This window comes from Homalodisca vitripennis, chromosome 4 (genome assembly GCF_021130785.1).
Source record: "Homalodisca vitripennis isolate AUS2020 chromosome 4, UT_GWSS_2.1, whole genome shotgun sequence".
Lineage (NCBI taxonomy): Eukaryota > Metazoa > Arthropoda > Insecta > Hemiptera > Cicadellidae > Homalodisca > Homalodisca vitripennis.
This window is the reverse complement of record NC_060210.1, coordinates 43,060,894-43,080,091: the sequence shown is the minus strand read 5'-3', so window position 1 is coordinate 43,080,091 and position 19,198 is coordinate 43,060,894. Positions and strand designations below refer to the sequence as shown.

Below are 19,198 nucleotides of genomic sequence, written 5' to 3'. Positions count from 1 at the left end.
AAAGAGATTATATAGCATCAACGTATTAGTCACGCATTACCTTCCCCAGAAGACACACACACTCAAATTCACATACACAACACACACAAACACACACGTGCAGCGTACACACACACATTCGCACACTCACAAAACTGTACACAAAACTAATACTAATTTATTTTATTTTCACATTCACTATATTACTTATTTCCTAATAAATACTTTATGGGCCAAAATACATACAATCATGCACTCGTAATATACTTTTCCAAACATAACTCTTTATGACACAAAACTTAATCAATAAAAAAATCCATACAGTTTGATTTAGTAAAATATTGTAAAACTGAAATGATTTAGTGAAATACCTCATCTTTTAAAAAGCGTTCATATTCTTCCTTAAACTTTTTAGACAGCTCACTTTTGAGTTGTTCTGCCTTAGGGAACACCTCCCTCAACTTTTGTTGGATAACAGCTCTATTAGTCTCGGGCAGAGTGTTCCAACCTGGATGAGTTTTTGTTTTCTCCAGGAACAATCTAGAAAAGCACATATGAATCAGATGAAAATATGAGAATATTACTAAAAATCATCCAACAATAAAAAGAACAAATCCTTTGTGAGTAAAATTTGTTACTGTAGTACACTTTGTAAGCATATTTTTTATACAATGTTCCTACATTTGGGCTCAACACCACGTATATGATTTTTGTAATAATTGTTTGTAAGGTTTAGGCGGCAGTCACAGATTACTGTTTCAAATTCCGAAATTATTCTAAACTAGCGGACTCGGCGAACTTTGTTCTGCCTAACAGTCAATGAATGGGCAGATTTAGGATTTTAAAATGAATAAAATTATTCAATTAATTTTTTTTTTATCAGTACAGTAAAATACATGGGAACTGGCAGGAAAAGTGCACTCTTCAGAAAAGCACTCTGCAAGAACAAACAAAGCAGATGGTTTTCCGACTCATGAACATGGCACATACAATTGACCGTATGAAAAACATACATTTTCCAGACTTAGACCACAAACTTTCAAGGATTGCCCAATTGATTTATTTATCTAACGGAAGCATGCGAGCTGTAGTCAATGTTGCAATCATATTGAAACGCTGCTCGATTGAAATCAAAAATTGAATAACCTCTTCTTGAATGTCGAAAATTATCTAGTTGTTCATCTCTGAGGTTTGCTTGACAATTTCGCATTGCCAATCGAACCGTTTCAAGGGCTGCCTCTCTTTGCTCTCATGATTGAGAAGTACGCAGTCTGGCCATACTAATGCAGCGCCCTTCTCGTGCAACTTCTTGTTCTTCTTCAGTGGTTTCATTTACAATGTTTCGAATCCTAACTGTATTACGGCTTTGTCAGGAAAGATTAGATCTTCTCGGTCACAGCATTGTTAATAAGAATGATTCTTGCATAAAATAAACATATTATATTACCTGTGAATTTAGCATTAATTCAAAACAAATCTTAAACAACATTACATGAACTGTCACTTGTGTTTTTTTATAACACATCACCATTATCACAGATGTTTTGCCTCTTTTATTATTTTTATTGATAAAATATCATATTACTAATACTTATTATCCTACAAAGACAAGTCCAAAAACAGAAAAATCGGTCCAGCTGTTCTCGAGTTATACATAGCGTAACTAATACATAGACTAGCAGTTGCCTACAGCTTTGCACACAATTTCCTGTTGAAAAACAGTACACTATATTCATGTATTCTTTTTCCATCACATTCTATACACTCCTGAGATAATTTATAGTAGTTCCTTCGTGAGCCTCTTGGGCGCATTATGAAGGTGTGTACCATATTTCCTGCCTCTAACTTTTGTGGTTTTTGCTAGGTGTTAATAACTTATTCAGTACAATTAATTTATATGGATAAATCTCAATAAACTAATTTTCTTATTAAGAATCAAATTCGGTCTGTTAAAATTAATTTTCTGTCTAAGATATTTCCAGTATTATTGTGGAGTTTGCCTTGTGCTCCGATCAAGAAAATGTATGAACGAAAACCAATTTGGATCATGAAGCATCTTCTTTCGGTTCTTTTCATTTACCAAATTCGATTGCCTTATGTGTAAACATTCACTGCTTTGTACAATGAAATGGTTTTCATAACAGCATTTAATAGTATTTTCATTGCATTAGATAGTTTATTGATCATTGGTGCAATCTAAAATTAGGTAATAACTTCGTCTATGCACTCTGCATTACACTACTGATCAAGCACTTTACAATAATAATTTTCTAAATTTTAAATGTAAACAAATGTTTCTGCCTTTTTGACGAACTTCAGCTGAAAGTATTAATAGCTATTAAGTATCAGTTCACTTTGTATAACGTGTCATAGCGAGTCTGCCAGATCAAAATTAAATCATTCCAAAATCACAAAAATTTATAAATAAAATATTGATTAAACAACTTAAATTGGACCGAATTGTAAATATAAACTATTCTCAAATCCACCTGAAGACATACAACAAATTTCATTAAATCGGTCCAGCTGTTTAGGAGGAGTTCAGTGACATACACACGCACACAAGAAATAAATAAATAAATATATATGTATATAAAATAAAGATTAGCTAAAACTCAACTACAGCAAAATAGTATTATTTATTCAATAGTTTTTCTCAAATCGATGTCTGTACACAGATTTTTAACCCTTTGAGGTCGGCCGGGACAGCGTCTGTCCCACTCGTGATGAGTGGCCGAGTAGCGCGCGGGACAGCGTCTGACCCGGCATACTTGGGTGGCTGAGTAGTGAGCGGGACACCTGTTGTCCCGTGCTGTAGTGCTTTGTTCTTTATTTTGTATCTCCTAAACGAACTAACCTTTTCATGCCAAATGTGTGTTGTTTGTTTCTTAAAAGGTTGTATTTTTCACACAAAACAAATCGAAATTGTTGACTTTGTTTTGAAACGTTTACTTGCAAAGAACTATTCTTTCATTATTGGATACCACTGTATTGAACAGCTATATTCTCTACAAACCGGAAAATGGAACAAAGAAGCCTCTTAGTGACTTTCGACTAAAGCTTGTCCAGGGACTTATTCTTCGTTTTAGTTCCACTGAGTGAATTGTTCAGAGTCCTACCATACGAGAAACCACCAGGCTTTCTGCTAGAAATAGTAATCACTGGCCAAAACAATCCAACACTCGACGACGCTGTGTAGCTCTCTTGCCGCAAAGCCGGAAGAGAGAAGAGATCTAATATCTACTGTAGTGGTTGTGACGTAGGATTGTGTTTGGATCCTTGCTTTCAAAGGTATCGCACCATCCTACATTATTAAAAGGACTTGAAAATCATACTCGAAACTATTTTGATCTGTGTAAATAACTTTAATTTACTAAACTATACTCATTACAATTTGTAACTATAAAAATGTATTGGTGTATTCTTATCCCAAAGAAAATGTTATTTTTTTTAATTAAAATCTAACATAAGCTGTATACTGATATTTAAACTAATTTCAATGATAAGTATTTTATAACAGCTTCATTCTAGGTTTTGTTACCACAAAACACGCTTAAAATGTAATGAAACACCAAGTTTTTCAAACTAAATTAGTGTAAAACACATATATTAATTGTCGGAAAATTCGTCAGATTAATTTAAAATAAAGATAATTTAATTTTACAAAATAAAAACTTTACTTTGAACCAATTGAATACAAAATAAGAAAGTTAGAGGCAAATAACTAGAACGATGTGTGAGATTTTAGTGTAATCCCGCCGCTCAGCGAGGGCAGGCAGGTCTCGTGCGCACTGCCACTCAGATACAGCGCATATTAAATAGCGCCAGCGTCAAAGGCTTATACAACTAGGTAACAGAGTTTTAGTAACAAATAAGTAAAGATGTGTATCACTTTTATATAAATTACTCAACCGCCTGTCTCTACTGTGATGATTATAAACATCAAACAAATACCTTGACATAATTAAAGATAAGATTAGGCCTTGATAGTGAAGCCACAAATTGAAATGAAGAGCTCTTCACACTTACGTCAGCCATACAATGAAGACAAATTAAAATAAAAAATTAATTCACTGATTATTTGTGTTGATAATTTACTGATATTAATAAATGATAATTGTATGACTTCTTTCTTTTTAAATTGTTTTCTGTATTCCTTTTCATATTTCACAATAAATTTCTAATTTTTACATCTGTATAAAACATATTAGCCTAGTTGAGTAACAGCAATTAATTAGTTAACTCTGGATAAGTCAGTTAAAAAACATCAAATACATACTTTAATACTAATTGTGAACATTATAATTTTAAAATAATTATGTATGCTGATATATGCATTTAGTTCAACATAAAAATTACTTGATTTTTCACCAAACTTCGTAAGAAAAATATTGTTGTGATATTTTATGGTAATATTAAAGCTCAAAAATTAGTCATTTGATACTACAAAATCAAACAAAAATATTCAAAAATTCAAGTTGAGTTTGAAGAATAAAAACGTAACAAAAAACTGGTGGATTTGTTTCATTATAGAAATATTCCAAAAAGTAAGTTACTCATTATCAGGTGCATAATCAGGACACATTGAGAACACCTCTTCATCAAGATTACACTAGATGGCTGGTTGGTAAACCGCACAGACCTCTTTGTAGTCTAGCTGTCTCTGATGTTGAAACAACACAAAGAATTCATTTTGGGTGTCATCATTTCCAATTTTTGTTTGATCTCTTTTAACACATGTGGACTTCAGATTCTAGGATTTAGGTCTGTGACAATGTTAGATTTTATAAAATTGATTGATAGCCCAACAATGTTTCTTTTTCACGCATTAACTGTGGACACTTTTAGCCTGTGGCCACAAAAAAATATGAGGCTCACTGGCAGTGGTGTCCGAAATAAAATTTTGATAAACCTGACTGTTACCTTTAGACACCAAAATCAATAGAGCTTTTCCTTGGTACAAAAGTAACCTAAGTACTAAGTTTGAAATCTCTACGACTTTTATATCAAGAGTTATAACAGACAAACAACAACACAATTTTAAGAAGGATCTACAAGGTCCTTAGTTAGATACAAATTAAATCAAATTATATTACTTGTTCTTTTTATACAATGTCATCACTGGAAAATCAATTATTTATACTCACACAATGAACTTCATGTATAAAACGTAAGCATTTTCTAACTGTCCTTCTTCACGATAAACATTCGCCATCCTCACCATTTCTAATCCTAAATGATAATACCTAAAAAATAATTAGCATGATTAATAATTTACAGCAATCATTATAATAATAATTAACTCTATTTTCTAAGAAACCAATCCAATGCTAGTTTGAGTTTAAATATACAGGGTGTTCACCAACGAGTTTAGAAACTTCTGAGGCTCACGGTACCCATCATTTTAAACAAAAAAAGTCATTTAAACATAGGTAGAGAAATGTCTTGTTTACCTGCTAGCTGCCATTTTAAATTCTTTATTAAAAAACTATTAACTTTAAGATTAGTTAAACTAAAGAAACCACATTCCGCACTATTTTATTATTTATTTGCCATAATATTAGCAAAAATGTTGAAAATTTTAAAATCATTGCATTGGTTACAAGATCTCCACATACACCTTTGCAAAGACTAAGCCAGGAAAAGAACATTTCATTAGGTTCAGCTCACACTGCTGTGAGAAGAATACTGGAATGTTATTCGTATATTGAATGCAGGTTTTCCATGATCGGAAGGATGCTGATGTCAAAAGGGTTCACTACTGCCCATTGGCAGTTCAAGACATTGATTAGAGGCAACATTGACATTTTAGATCAAGTGTTCTTTACAGATGTATCTTGTTTCTATCTTGGAGGTTATGTTAATAGCCACAACTACCAGACCTGAAGTACTGACAGCCCACAAATTTTCATCTAAACTCTCCTACACACAAAAAAAAAAAAACGGGCGTACGGTGTGTGGTTTCAAGGCGTTTCAATAGGTACTTTCTATTTTTGACACAACTACGAATGCTGCTCTCTACCAAGACATTATCCAACAGTTCATAGGCATATTGCAAGAGGATTAGCGTTACTGCTGGCTGCAACAGGATGGTGCCACTTGCCATACAGCTCGCTCTAGTGTGGAGATGCTACTGGATTTTTTGTATGGAAGAATAATTTTAACTGGCCTCCACACTCTCCTGATCTGTCTAGTCTTGACTTCTTTTTGTGGGGCTACTAAAAAGAAATTGTTTAAAGGAGCAATTCTCATACCCTACAGGAATTGAAGACAAAAATTACCAATGTAATGAATTAGATAGACAGAGAACCGCTAAGAAGAGTGGCCAGGAACATGGTGAAACGTGTTGACAAGTGTATAGAAATGAATGGACATTTTCAAAATTTGTTGTAATTCAGTACAATTTAAGTGTTTGTCAATAAATAAATTGTTACTTACACAGATTTGGGGACTCTTTTTAAGTTGAACACCCTTTATATCTACCTCACATTGATGACTTTAAAGGTTACAAATAAAATATCTGTTTGAATTTAGTATTCACTGTCTCACATTGATGGTTTTGAGTTAAACAGAAACTCTTAGAATTTTGATGTCAACTTTGAATATAAAAAATTCTTTAAAAATATATATAATCAATTTATAACCCACACTCCAGCTCAAGCCATTAGTGCGCACACCATCTAAAATTTTGATCTGTAACTTTTAGGTACTATCTTTATGGCGGTTTTTTGTTTATTACCAACGGTGCAGTGGAGCACCATGATCGACTTCAGTTCCATATCGGCCCACCAAAGCAATCGAATAGACTATCAGTTTAGTATTTACTGTATCATTTTCTGTACCACTTCATCTTTACAACTGAATAACCTTGTAGCGTTAAGGGATAATAGTCTTGGGTATACCCTGATTGGAATTGCTGATCTACAATGTTCAGCAATCTGAGCAACAGTTATGTGCAGGGGGGGTAGTGGCGGACACAGGTAGTAGGTATAGCCTTGTTGTGATCGTGAGTATAGAAGTCGAAATAAAAATGTACAGTAAAAGAGATCTAGAATTGATTGTGATTGCAAATATGTGTAGCATACCATACCAACATCTAGTGGACCAAGGAATAAACAAGGCTGATTACTGGCTTATTTATGGTATGAGTGAGTTATTAAATAAAACTTTTAATTAACTATAATGTTGTTCTTTGCTAACTGGAACTCATTTGAATAAACATAAAAAATTAAATGCCTTGAGAATGGCACTTAATAAAAAACATACAGTATAGAATATATTGATGATGAATTATTAAACCAAAATAATCAAACACATAATATACATTTTTAATAGGATTAAAAGCATTTTATACAAAATATTTGGTTTTATCAATCACAAATAAAAAGCTATTTAAAAATTTAATAAACAACTGAACAAAACTTAAATAAACCAAACAAACATGAACTAAATTAAAATTATTGTCGTTGTCCAGGATAAAAATCTCTTACGGCTTCGATAAAATTAAAGGCTGCAGTATAATAAGAGGCCACCACCACAATAAGAATCATAGTCTATCCTTAAAAACACTAAAAAGTAACTAAATGTTAAAACTGTTTTGTTTGTTACATTTTATAGATACACAACATAGATAGTTTTTATATAACGTAATTCGTGTCAACACTTTTTTTCGATAGTTTGTATAATCATAAATTTAATATGATTCTATTGCGGTGGTGGCCTCTTATTATACTGTAGCCAAATTAAAACAAAGAACCTCAACACAGAAAACAAATAATTTGGTTTCCCTATCTGAATAATGTTCTGTGAGATGGTCAGTCAACTTTGAGGACCCTATATCTGTATTAAATGTTTTGGTAAATCTTAAGATCAGCGACTACCGCTCCGATCGCCGTAATTTTTTGTATCTAACACAGGTTAACGTAATTTCACCGGAAAAAATAGTCCCGATTATCGCCGTAGCCGTTTTCTCTCCCCCCCCAAAAAAATTTTGAAAAAAATAAAATTAAAAAAGACCTGACTGACATTGCATTTATTCATTTTTTTGGTGTTATTAGTTCGTAGGGCAGTAGTCCAGGTACTACTTCTAGTATAAACTCGTCTTATCTTATCAGTGATAAACGCGCGCCGCTTATCTTTTGCCTGTAACGAAACCTGCGTTAGTTCTGTCTGAGTTTTGTGTGTGTAAGCAGTCATGGCGTGATCTGGGCTTGGACTTTGCAAGCTCGAGTTAATTTTTTTTGTAAAAGAGCAAGCAGCGCAAAGCGCTGCGCAGCAGGCAAGCAGCGCGTGATCTGAGTTTTGAATAGGCAAGCTAGGGTCTTTTTAGCGTGTGACAAGAACCATCGCACGCCATGTCAATAACTTCACTTAATTATTCCTTGTCCATGTGGGTTTGTTTGTTTACGTCTGGCAGTCAATCGAAGCCGTCCTATAGGTCACGTGATCCGCCCGGCCAATCGGAAACTTTCCTGTTTGTCACGTGACTACTGTCAACTCATCAAAACGACCAAGGTCGGCCATTGTTTTTAGTTTGATAGTCGAAAATCTTGTTATTTATGTGTTTTGTATTGCCAACATTGTACTGCAGAAAAACTGGTTTGTATATGTTAGCGATAATCGGGACTATTTTTTTTGGCGAAAATACGGTACGTTAACCTGTGTGTTAGTATGCAAAAAATTACGGCGATTGGAGCGGTAGTCGCTGATCTTAATATTTACCAATGTTTTTTTCACATGTCTCGGAGACAATTAGATATTATTTTGAGCGTTTGATGTTGTGAGCGGATTAACACAATCTGTCATGTAATTCCTGAGAAATGTTGAACCGAATTATGTTACAGGTATTTATTTCAAATTCTAGTATCATTCGTTGGAAATGCCGGGTAGGATACAATAAGCAGACCCAGTATTTTATATTAAAGAATATAGTCATCGATACCTAATATTCGTATCTCAAATCCTAGACCATCAATCGATATAAAAGTATAGTCCTCAATAACAATCATAAGTTTTAAATTTAAATATGAATTTAATATTTACAGTGATCAAAACCAATTGCACTGCAATAATTGCACCTTTGAGATATTCCCAGTTGTATAATTAAAATTATGAAAACTGAAGACGGCCATATTTGCTCCTCTCACAGTTACAGTGTTGTTTCTTTCCCACAAATTTCACATAATGGGTTTTTCGGTACGAGTCCAACATGATGAAACCATGTAAATATGTCATCATTTCTCAAAGCAATGTCGTGTATTTTTCTAAAATTTACTGCCATTTTTAATGATCAAATGTTACTTATGTAAAATTGAAATATTACCTTACGTGTATTATTTGAAAGTGTTTACAGCTGTTGATATAGATTATTTAAGTTAACTGTTCAAAATAATTAATCAGTACCGATTGATTATATTGATTGTTATGGTTAAGTAATATCGTTTGCCAATTTCGATATAAAAACCGGGTCCACTTATCATACCCTCCCAGAAATGCCAACGGTAGAGCGGTCTAAAACATCCGATTTTGGATCCAAAAAGTTAGAGATAGCATGGGTTTAAATCCATTGACCATGTACTGTAAAGACTCTTCCCCCTTATTCTATTTGACAAGATACTTGCAGGGCCAGTGGAGAGAGTGAGCAAAAAGCTGTTTTATATCTAAAATAATTAATAACTTAATGATTAATTAAATATAGCAGTTTCCAGTAGTTTAAGTCTCTTATTCACTCAGTCTTATTGTGCACTACTCAAGTAGTCTATAACATAATTAGAAGGGTATAAACGAACATGAGTTTTTTTTTTAGGTTGCTAAATAAAATATCCTAGTAAATAAAACTATATTTTAAAATAATAAATATAACCCAACATACCATTTAGGAGGTATACTTGCGTCAATTTCTACAGATGCATAATCTGTAAGTAGTCTTTTCAAACGTTCTTCTGGGGTCGAAACAATGTCCATTGCAAATTTTTGATCTGTTTTTAACATTTATGGTATTTTATAAAAACACAACCACAATGCTAAAACTGATATTAAATTTATTTTACATCCCAATGACTCACGAGGAAACAAACATACTACGTCATATACGCCAATTTCCCACTAGCACTTGCACTTCATTCTAATTATAGATTACACAGGCCAACGAAAAATTTTTTTGTGAAAACTTTTTTTACTTTAATAGCTGATTTTTATAGATTTTTATGTGCTGAATCCAAATCTGGCCTTAGTTTTTTTGTATCACCCATAGTTTTTCTGCAATTTGGGTTTTTATGTAGTATACATTTTTATGTAGTTTCTTATGTAGTATAAATACGGTATATGGTGAAATTAATGAAACACTATGTTACATCATAATTATGAATATATTAATACAATAGGTTACTTGAAAGAGTTATACATGTGGTATAATACAGGTTCCATTAGTCATCTGGGATTGGTTTGTATTTTCTTTCCCTCTTTTCTTTGAAACTTCTTGTGTAGCTATTTCTACGATGAGTCGCCTGCTGAACTTCTCTGTGAAGTGACCAACAGTAGTCCCCCATCATGTTAGTGTTCCAGCGGCCCTGATAGCGTTTTTTCCATCAGTTTAATGTCCTGGTGAAAACGCTCTCCTTGCTCCTCACTTACATCGCCCAAGTTTTCCGGGAAGTAATCAAGATGACTGTTCAGGAAGTGAACTTTCAGGCTCATCAAACACCCTAACTTTTTAAAGTTCTTTAACATGTTAGCAACAATAGCAACATATTCTGGATCTTTTTTATTCCCCAAGAACTTGGTAACCACTTGCTTGAATGACACCCATGCTTCTTTCTCATTTGAGGTCATTGTCGATTCAAAGTTAAGGTCTAACATCATTTTTCTAATGTCTGGTCCGACAAAGACGCCTTCTTTCAGTTTAGCTTCTGAAAGGTGTGGAAACTTTAGGCAGAGATACATAAAACATGGCCCATCTTTAAGGGCCCCATACACCTGCGAGTCTGGCTCGCGAGCCTGGCTCGCCGAGCCTAGCTCGCGAGCCGGACCCGCTGATTATTCACCATACACCTACGTATCTTGCTCGCCCAGTTGCAAACATGAGTTTTTTCGAAGAATGTTGCAGCTGCGTTCATAGTGTTAGATGAGCTAGGTGTATTTAAGAAGAAACGGAAGAAAAGGGTAATGTGGTCACTAAAGAATTGGTTACGGTACTAAATAGAAAGAGAATTAGTCACATGAATTTATTGAATTTTGTTAGGAATGATAGTCGCCAATACTATCAGAACTATTTAAGGATGTCAGCTGAAAGTTTTAACATGTTATTGGACAAGGTTAAACCGCTTATAACAAAAAAGACACTATACTGCGAAACGCTATATCACCAGAGGAACGCCTCACTGCTACTCTCCGTTTTCTGGCTACCGGACGGTCTACATAATAAATGCTATCGGCAAATTTCGATACTCTTCAATAAATGTTGTTAAAAAATCAGGGCTCATAAATAACTTGGAGTCAGCCATGTTAACTCAAAACAAACAAAACACCTTACCCTTGGCGGAACGAGTGGTGCGTAACGTTTGGCCTACAGTAGTGAAAACGGAATGAACAGATTTTTTGGTGGTGGGGGCACGAGTCCGATCCGTAATGCGCCATACACTGGCGAACTGATACTCGAGCCGAGCCGAGCCGAGCCGCACGGCAAGCAGTGGCGGATCCGGCTCGGCTAGCCTGAATTTGACTCGGCTCGGCTCTTTATTGTCCATACACTGATGGATTTGGTCCATTTCTAGGCGAGTCGAGCCAGGCTCGCGAGCCAGACTCGCAGGTGTATGGGGCCCTTTAGGCAAAGCCTTGACAAACTGTTTCATGAGGCCTAACTTTATGTGAAGAGGTGGTAGGAGCACTTTTTTTGGATCTACGAGGTTTTTGCGAAGAATGTTCTTTTCACCTGGTTTTAAAGATTCCCTAGCAGGCCAGTTCTTTTTGCACCAATGTTGATCTCTAGCCCTACTGTCCCATTCACACAAAAAACATGGAAACTTGGTAAAACCACCTTGTTGACCAAGTAGCATACATGTTACTTTTAAATCACCACATATCATCCAACCATGATCACAATAGCCTATTTTATTCAGCACTATTTCTAGGTTTTCATAGCTTTCTTTCATGTGTACAGAATGACCAACAGGTATAGATGCGTACTGGTTTCCATTGTGTAATAAAACAGCCTTTAAACTTCTTTTGGATGAGTCAATGAACAGCCTCCAGTCTTCCTTTTTGTACTCAACACCAAATTCATTCATCAGACCTGGAATGTCTGTACAGTACACCAAATCACCATCTTGTTCAAAAAACTTTGAAAATTGTTGCTCTCTCTTTCTATACACATAAATGCTGGTTCCAGCACCCAACAAGTTCTTTTCTTTTAGTCTAGACCCAAGCAATTCAGCTTTTTCTTTAGTTAAGCCTAGATCCCTAACCAAGTCATTAAGTTCAATCTGAGTAAACAATTTAGGCTCTACATTTTCTGTAATACATCGAAATTCTTCATCATCTTGTTCATCTAACTCAGATTCTACATCATAAGATGGTTCAGTTTGAATGGAATCCAAATCATCTGGAGGTTCAGGGACCGGCAAATCTTGACCGTGTTTCACTGGTCGGATGGCAGACATAAGGTTAGGGTAGCTTATTATCTTCTTATTTTTTGAGTTGTGACCAGTTACATCAACACTGCAAAAGTAACAATCATCAGAATGATTTCTTGGCTCTCTCCATATCATAGGAACAGCAAATTTGAAGGATTTTTTCTCCTTTTTTGACCATTTTCTTAGATCTTCAACACATACATAACATACCTTATGCGGCGCCCAATATTTATCCTGATCTCCAAGTAAAGTTCCAAAGTATGATCGATAAACCTTTTTCACAAAGTCCGTAATGTTTCTTTGGTGTTTTTTAATCACAAACTCACCACAAATATAACAAAAACTGTCAACAGAGTTTTTACAACCGCGGTTAGACATTGTGTTGAGCACGTGTACAAAAACCGTGAAAGTGAGGTTAGATTGACAGTAAACAAACATCAGCTGTTAACGTTCAAATGGAATCTACCTTTTTTGATCTTTTAGTGTGTTTCAGCAGTGCTACCAACACAATTTAAGTCCATTACCTCTACTTTTTTGATTATATTTAAACTCTGTAGAAATCGCTTAGTTAAAAAAATGTTACTTCAAAATGTGAAGAAATTGTGGGTGATGCAGCTTTTTAAGCATCATATTCGGATTCAGCGACCTAAAAAACATTAGAATAAGGTATTTTTAGTAAAAAAGTTTTTTCATCGTTGGCCTGTGTTATGTTTCTACGGTGTACCTACTCACTAAACAAAATTATGAGTTTACATTTTTACTGACTCATTCGTAAAGACCTAGACTCATACGTAAGTAAAGTCTAAATCAGCTGGAGAATTAGGAATGCATCAACTGTCAGTCGGTGGAAAATGTATAATACTGCCATCTTGGGCTCGGCCTATTTTCTATTCAGGCAGCCTTACTTACATACACTGCAGCTTCATGTCCGTTCTGTTGAAAACCAGCTGGCAATTAAAATAAAATGTTGAATGCTGTTGAAAATAAAATGCTGGGTAAATTAATCCCGGTCATAAGTCAAATTGAGTACGAATTAATAAATTTCCTAAACAAAAACAAATATTAAATTAAACAAGCCAAAATGGAGTAGATTGTTAGAGAACGCAAATGAGGAAAAAAAACAATTACGTCAGACCTAAGCCCGAGATTGTGTTCCAAACATTAGATTTCCTGGTAGTGAAGTTGAAAAACAGCTTCTGATTCATTGAGTAGATGGAGAAATTAGAGAGGGGTGATTAGCGATAAGTCTTTATGAATTGTGATACCTGATTTCTACGGAATCTTTATATTTTAAAAATAGTGTTTGGCTATTTAAGCATCATATCAACTACTCCATCCCTTAAGAACAACATCAAAGACAAATTTTAAACAAAGAACGAGAGGTTGCATTGGAAGAAACAATATTGCTTTGTGTTGTATTAAAGACATTGATAGTCCAGATGATATTTTTAACTGTTTTGTACAGTGTTCTTAAAATCATACCCGTTCATTTATAAGAAAAGAAAGTAGTTAAATTAATTATTCCCTACAAATTAAACAAAAATGGCAGAGAAGGGGTGTTTGAGACGTGTTTAACAAATTCCTAGACACCCAACTGACAAAAACAAACTTCAATAGAATCTCACATCAGTTGAAATCTATACTTCAAGATATTTCATTTCATTTATTGAGTCAACGGTAAACCATTTCGTACATATCAAGTAATAGATGGCATGCCAGAAATTAACAAATCCAAATAAATATCGCCAACACTTAATTGTAGATAATAGAAAACAATGTTATCAAATATTAAAAGTTTAACATAATATACATACAAATTAACGCCTACATCAAAATAAATATCAAAATCGATTAATTATAAATAATATGAAGAATATTAAATAACAGCTGAGGTTTAATTTACCACCTATTAATAAATAACTAAAAATACCACCTAATAAATAATCATTAACAGACAACATCTAATAAATAATACATTTACCACCATCCAAATAAACAACAAATGGTAACAGATGGCATGCCAGACATTAACAAGTCCAAATAAACATCGCCAACACTCAATATTGTAGATAATAGAAAACGATGTTATCAAATATTCAAAGTTCAACATAATATACATATAAACATTAACACCAACATCAAAATAAGTATAAAAATCGATTAATTATAAATAATATGAAAAATATTAAATAACAGCTGAAGCTTAATTTACCACCTATTAATAAATAACTAAAAATACCACCTAATAAATAATCATTAATAAATAACATCTAATAAATAATACATTTACCACCATCCAAATCAATAACAAAATAATTTATTTATAAATAATAAGAAACAACATTATGCAACAACCAAAGTTCATAGCACAGGATATAAATCAAAATATTTAATAACGGCTCAATTTGTATAGATCTACAATGCACATTAAATAAAGTCATGGAGAGATCTCCGAAAGGATTTGCTTGAGGACCCAAAGAACTCAACACCGCCATTTACTATGTTTCCTTTCCTCGTCATTCTTGGAATACAGCTGTGGTGGGCGTAAACAGAAGACATAGCACGCCTACAGAAGATGTCTTGGGACCTCGTAATATTCGGAATTCGAAAATCAATTACAGACAGGAGATCCGGGCAGTCAATGAGTCCATTAATTATCTTGTGCAGCAGTACGAGATCAGCTATCTCTCTTCTTCTTTCAAGAAGGGGCAGCCCCAGGGAAATCCGAAGACAATCGACAGGTACGTCAAGGTATTGATAGCCTTGAGGGTTGTGTATGCTTTGGGATGGGGGTCAGGGACATGCTACCAGGGGGACTGTGGGGGTGACGGGCAGTGGTGCTTGCGATGTGTGTGAAGTCAGACAGTGTGTTTAGAATGGATGAATGCGTTATTGTCCACTTTATTTTCTCTTGTACATTGTTATCATTTTTTCTTTATATTTTATTAAGAATTATGTTGTTAAGTTTACAAGTTATTTTATCTGAATTAAGCAATTTGGTTTTCATTTTATTACAAAGTATAAGTATGTTAAGAGTTTACATGTTTCTTTATTAAATTATTGTAAATTTACTGTATATGATATGAAGTTGAGTGGTAGAGAGTGCTTTACAGCCCTAACTCCGCCTCTTTAATAAAGGCATTTATCGTTTCATTTCATGAATAGTCTCAACCAGTACCCTTCACTGTATCCTTGATGGAGTCTATTACACAATCATGGCACATAACTCTACCACAGTTAACTAGTTTTGAAAGTTATTTATGTGTTTAACTGCGGGTTATATGAGCAGTTAAAATAATAGGAAATTAATTTATTACTGTTTAATTGGTCATAGTGTTTTTTCAGAATGAGGGTACCAGTTCCTTGTGTAATCGTATGTTATTTTTAAATCAAGAAAAACTGTTTTTATGTGATTGGAAGTTACTATGTGGTATGTAAGTAGTACATAAAGACAATGTCAGTTTTACTTACTTATTAAACTTATGTTTGCTGTTTACACTATTGGTTTGTTAAAAGTTAGATTCAATTTGTAATATAATATTTTTTTATTTACTTTTAACCACACCGGATACGAGATTCACACTATTAACTTAATGCTATTGTCCTACTAAAGAAAACAATATAAGATTTTAGGTATGAAAATGACAAATAATGAATGTTAGAAGATTAAAACTGGAACTACTTTTCTTGCAAGGTAGTAGGAAGTTATGGTTAGGGGAATTTACAATATTTGTTTGTTCTTTCCAGTTGTGTTTCCTATAAAGCAGTAATGGCCAGAGGCACTAGTGATCAGACCATTTAGAATTTGATTTTTTATTGACAGGTACTACCTCGAGTTGTTTTCCATACGTCGCCAATAGCACGAGCTTGCCGTAGTTCGCAGTGATAGCCGGAGGCACTTGGGTGATATGAACTTTTATTCTTAGGTCTAAATTAATAAATCTGCAGCAACCAATTGCCAATTGTTAGAGAATTGCCGCCTCCTGTCAAGATCCATGAGGAAGAATTTAGTGTACTAATCTCACATGTCATGTCTCCTCGGAAGAAGGGGAAGCCGGCTCTAAACCAACCTCTCCAGCCACGCAAGGGGTGGCATACATTTATGTATAGGCTAGCAGAACCTTTGACTCTTAGGAAACGAACCCCACAAAATCTCTAACTGTACTAGACCTATCGAATTACCCTTGCACCCCAGAATCTGACATTTGCAGTTAGTGATATACCGCTCCTAGACATCCATAAGTCATCCCAGATTTAGTGATACCAGTTTTTGCTGTGCCCAGTGTGGGTTTAACTAGAAGGTATAAACCAGCCAGAAGTGAACTCTCCTAGCATCACTGTTATTTTTATAATTTTATTTGGCTAAGTGTTCTTCTTATTCTATGGGGCAGTCTATTGCCATGCACTTAAGCCTCGAAAGGGCCTTTTGAGCACCGCGGAAACACACCATGAGCCCTACCAGTCAACAATTTCAGCAGTTCCACAAACCGCAGAAAACAAACTATTAGGTTCTCCTGGGGAAATTCACCGCCCTTGTCCAAACTACCAAAGATGGCATACTGATCCCTTGCTATTGCAGCACAATCAAAGAGCAGGTGTTCAGCAGTTTCCTCCTGCTCATCACACATTCTACAGAGCGGATTCTCCCGAGGGATGCCGACTCTGTTAAGATGCTTCCTCAGGTGACCATGTCCCGTAATCAGACCTATAATCCGAGAAGTCATCAATCTACTTAGTGAGAGAAGGTCAGATGCCATCCTGGTAGAAGGCAACTGCAGTACCATTCTACTCATTCTCATACCTGGATGCAACCTCTATCTTCTCTCATGTTCAGCACAAATCCATTTCGGAACAGTCCCAAAGGATTCACACCTATAAATACCACAGAATGGTTGAGGTCCCATCATAATTGACGCTGAACCCTGGTTGGCCAGGGTATCAGCTCTTTAATTCCCTGGGATCCCCTCATGACCAGGAACAGAAACAGTCACATTGTTGATTCTGAAAAGGGAAGAAACAACTTGATAGCAATCCCAGTTGGGAGTTGAACACACAAGAGGCCAGCGCATTCTAGATGAGGTCCCCTGTTTAAGACCCTATCAAGGATCACGCCCAGGCACTTAACCTCGGACTTCAACTCAACTGAAGAGCCTCTGAGTAGAAGTGGACCAATACCCTCCAACTGATGCCTCCTGGTAAAGGCAACCATAGCAGCCTTGGTGGGGTCACCTCATCACACCAGTTTCCCACCATAAAGGCTCACCCCATTACACCAGTTTCCCACCATATGTAGAGCAGCAGTGATCAGTTCCGTGACTGTTGTGTTGAACTTACCACTCACAAGAATTACAATGTCATCTGATTAACCCTGTGATAAGACACCACTACCGTTCAAAACACGAGCAGGTCATCCACAACTAAGTTCGATAGTAGAGGAGAAAGGGGACCACCCTGGGGACTGTCTCTCGTAGTCCTTGCACTAACACTTGCTCCCACAAGACCACCCTGTCTGTGAGTAAGGCCCTTATCCAGTCACATATTTCAACATCAATACTGTGTCTGGAGATTGCATTGACAATCTGTCCATCTCAGTGCATATTAAAGGTAGGTCTCCCAAGTATACCAGGTTTTAGCTCTCCTGAATAAAACCCTGACTCTCTTCCTCAGAGAGCCCAGTTCAGAGTTTCACCAGGCTATGGCTGAGTACATTTTACCAGCTTCTTCTTATTGGAAACTAAATGCTTAATATATGATCGAACACTCCAATAAATGACAAATTTTTATTTTTGTGAGGCCTTTCGTGCTCAATGAACGATGTGTCAGACCCACATAATTGAAATAAAAGTAAAGTCATTTGTCATTTATTAGAGTTTTTGATCATATATTAAGCATATGGCTGAGTGTTGTTAGCAATGCTTGTCTCTTTAGAGGTTAGAAAAATGTAGGTTGACTTATGATCATAACAAGACCACATTACGCCTTTAGAACAATGAAATATTACTTTGCACGAGAAAAGTAGTCCCACTTTTAATGTTCTATAACTTTGTTGTCATTTTCACCCATTTAACTTGTTTTGTTCAAGAGGATGATAGCAAGTTAATAACGTGAAACTCATATTTTGACATTCCGCCCGTTAAGTTCATAATTACAGAATTTTTTGAAAAAAAGTGGTCCTTTTGAATTTAGGCTAGTGAAGGTTTGACACTTTCAGTATTAATCCCTTAAGCAGTAATCGCGTAGCAAATTCGGGAGCGCGTAATTTGTCACCTGCAGTAATCCCAATAGCCATATGGGAAACGCTATGACGCTATAGAATTTTATCAACAATGTCTCGTGATGAATAATCTCTTGCGTGAATATGTATGCAATCTGGTGGAATGGATCAAAAATCTTTCAAGTAATTTCCATTGTTCCCACTAAAGGCTACAGTATAATAAGCAACGCCAACACCCCTCTATTTGGACTAAATTTAAGATAATTTTGTTAGTAATTTTTGTAGATTCAAAATTTGTCTATAGATTATTAATAATCATTCCCATAATTTACTAAAATCAACTATTCCACAAACATGATATACATTTCTCTGTAAA

The 19,198-nt window shown here is 35.1% G+C and overlaps 1 protein-coding gene across 1 annotated transcript; it reads right to left on the bottom strand.

Moving 5' to 3' along the window:
- Nucleotides 1-338: 338 nt before the first annotated feature.
- LOC124360997 (STAM-binding protein-like) lies at nt 339-10,111 on the bottom strand. Its single transcript, XM_046815035.1, has 3 exons — nt 9,851-10,111; nt 5,127-5,225; nt 339-519 (listed from the first exon to the last, which is right to left on the bottom strand). The coding sequence occupies exons 1-3, from the start codon at nt 9,967-9,969 to the stop codon at nt 339-341; spliced, it is 399 nt and encodes a 132-aa protein (XP_046670991.1). The 5' UTR covers nt 9,970-10,111.
- Nucleotides 10,112-19,198: the final 9,087 nt, after the last annotated feature.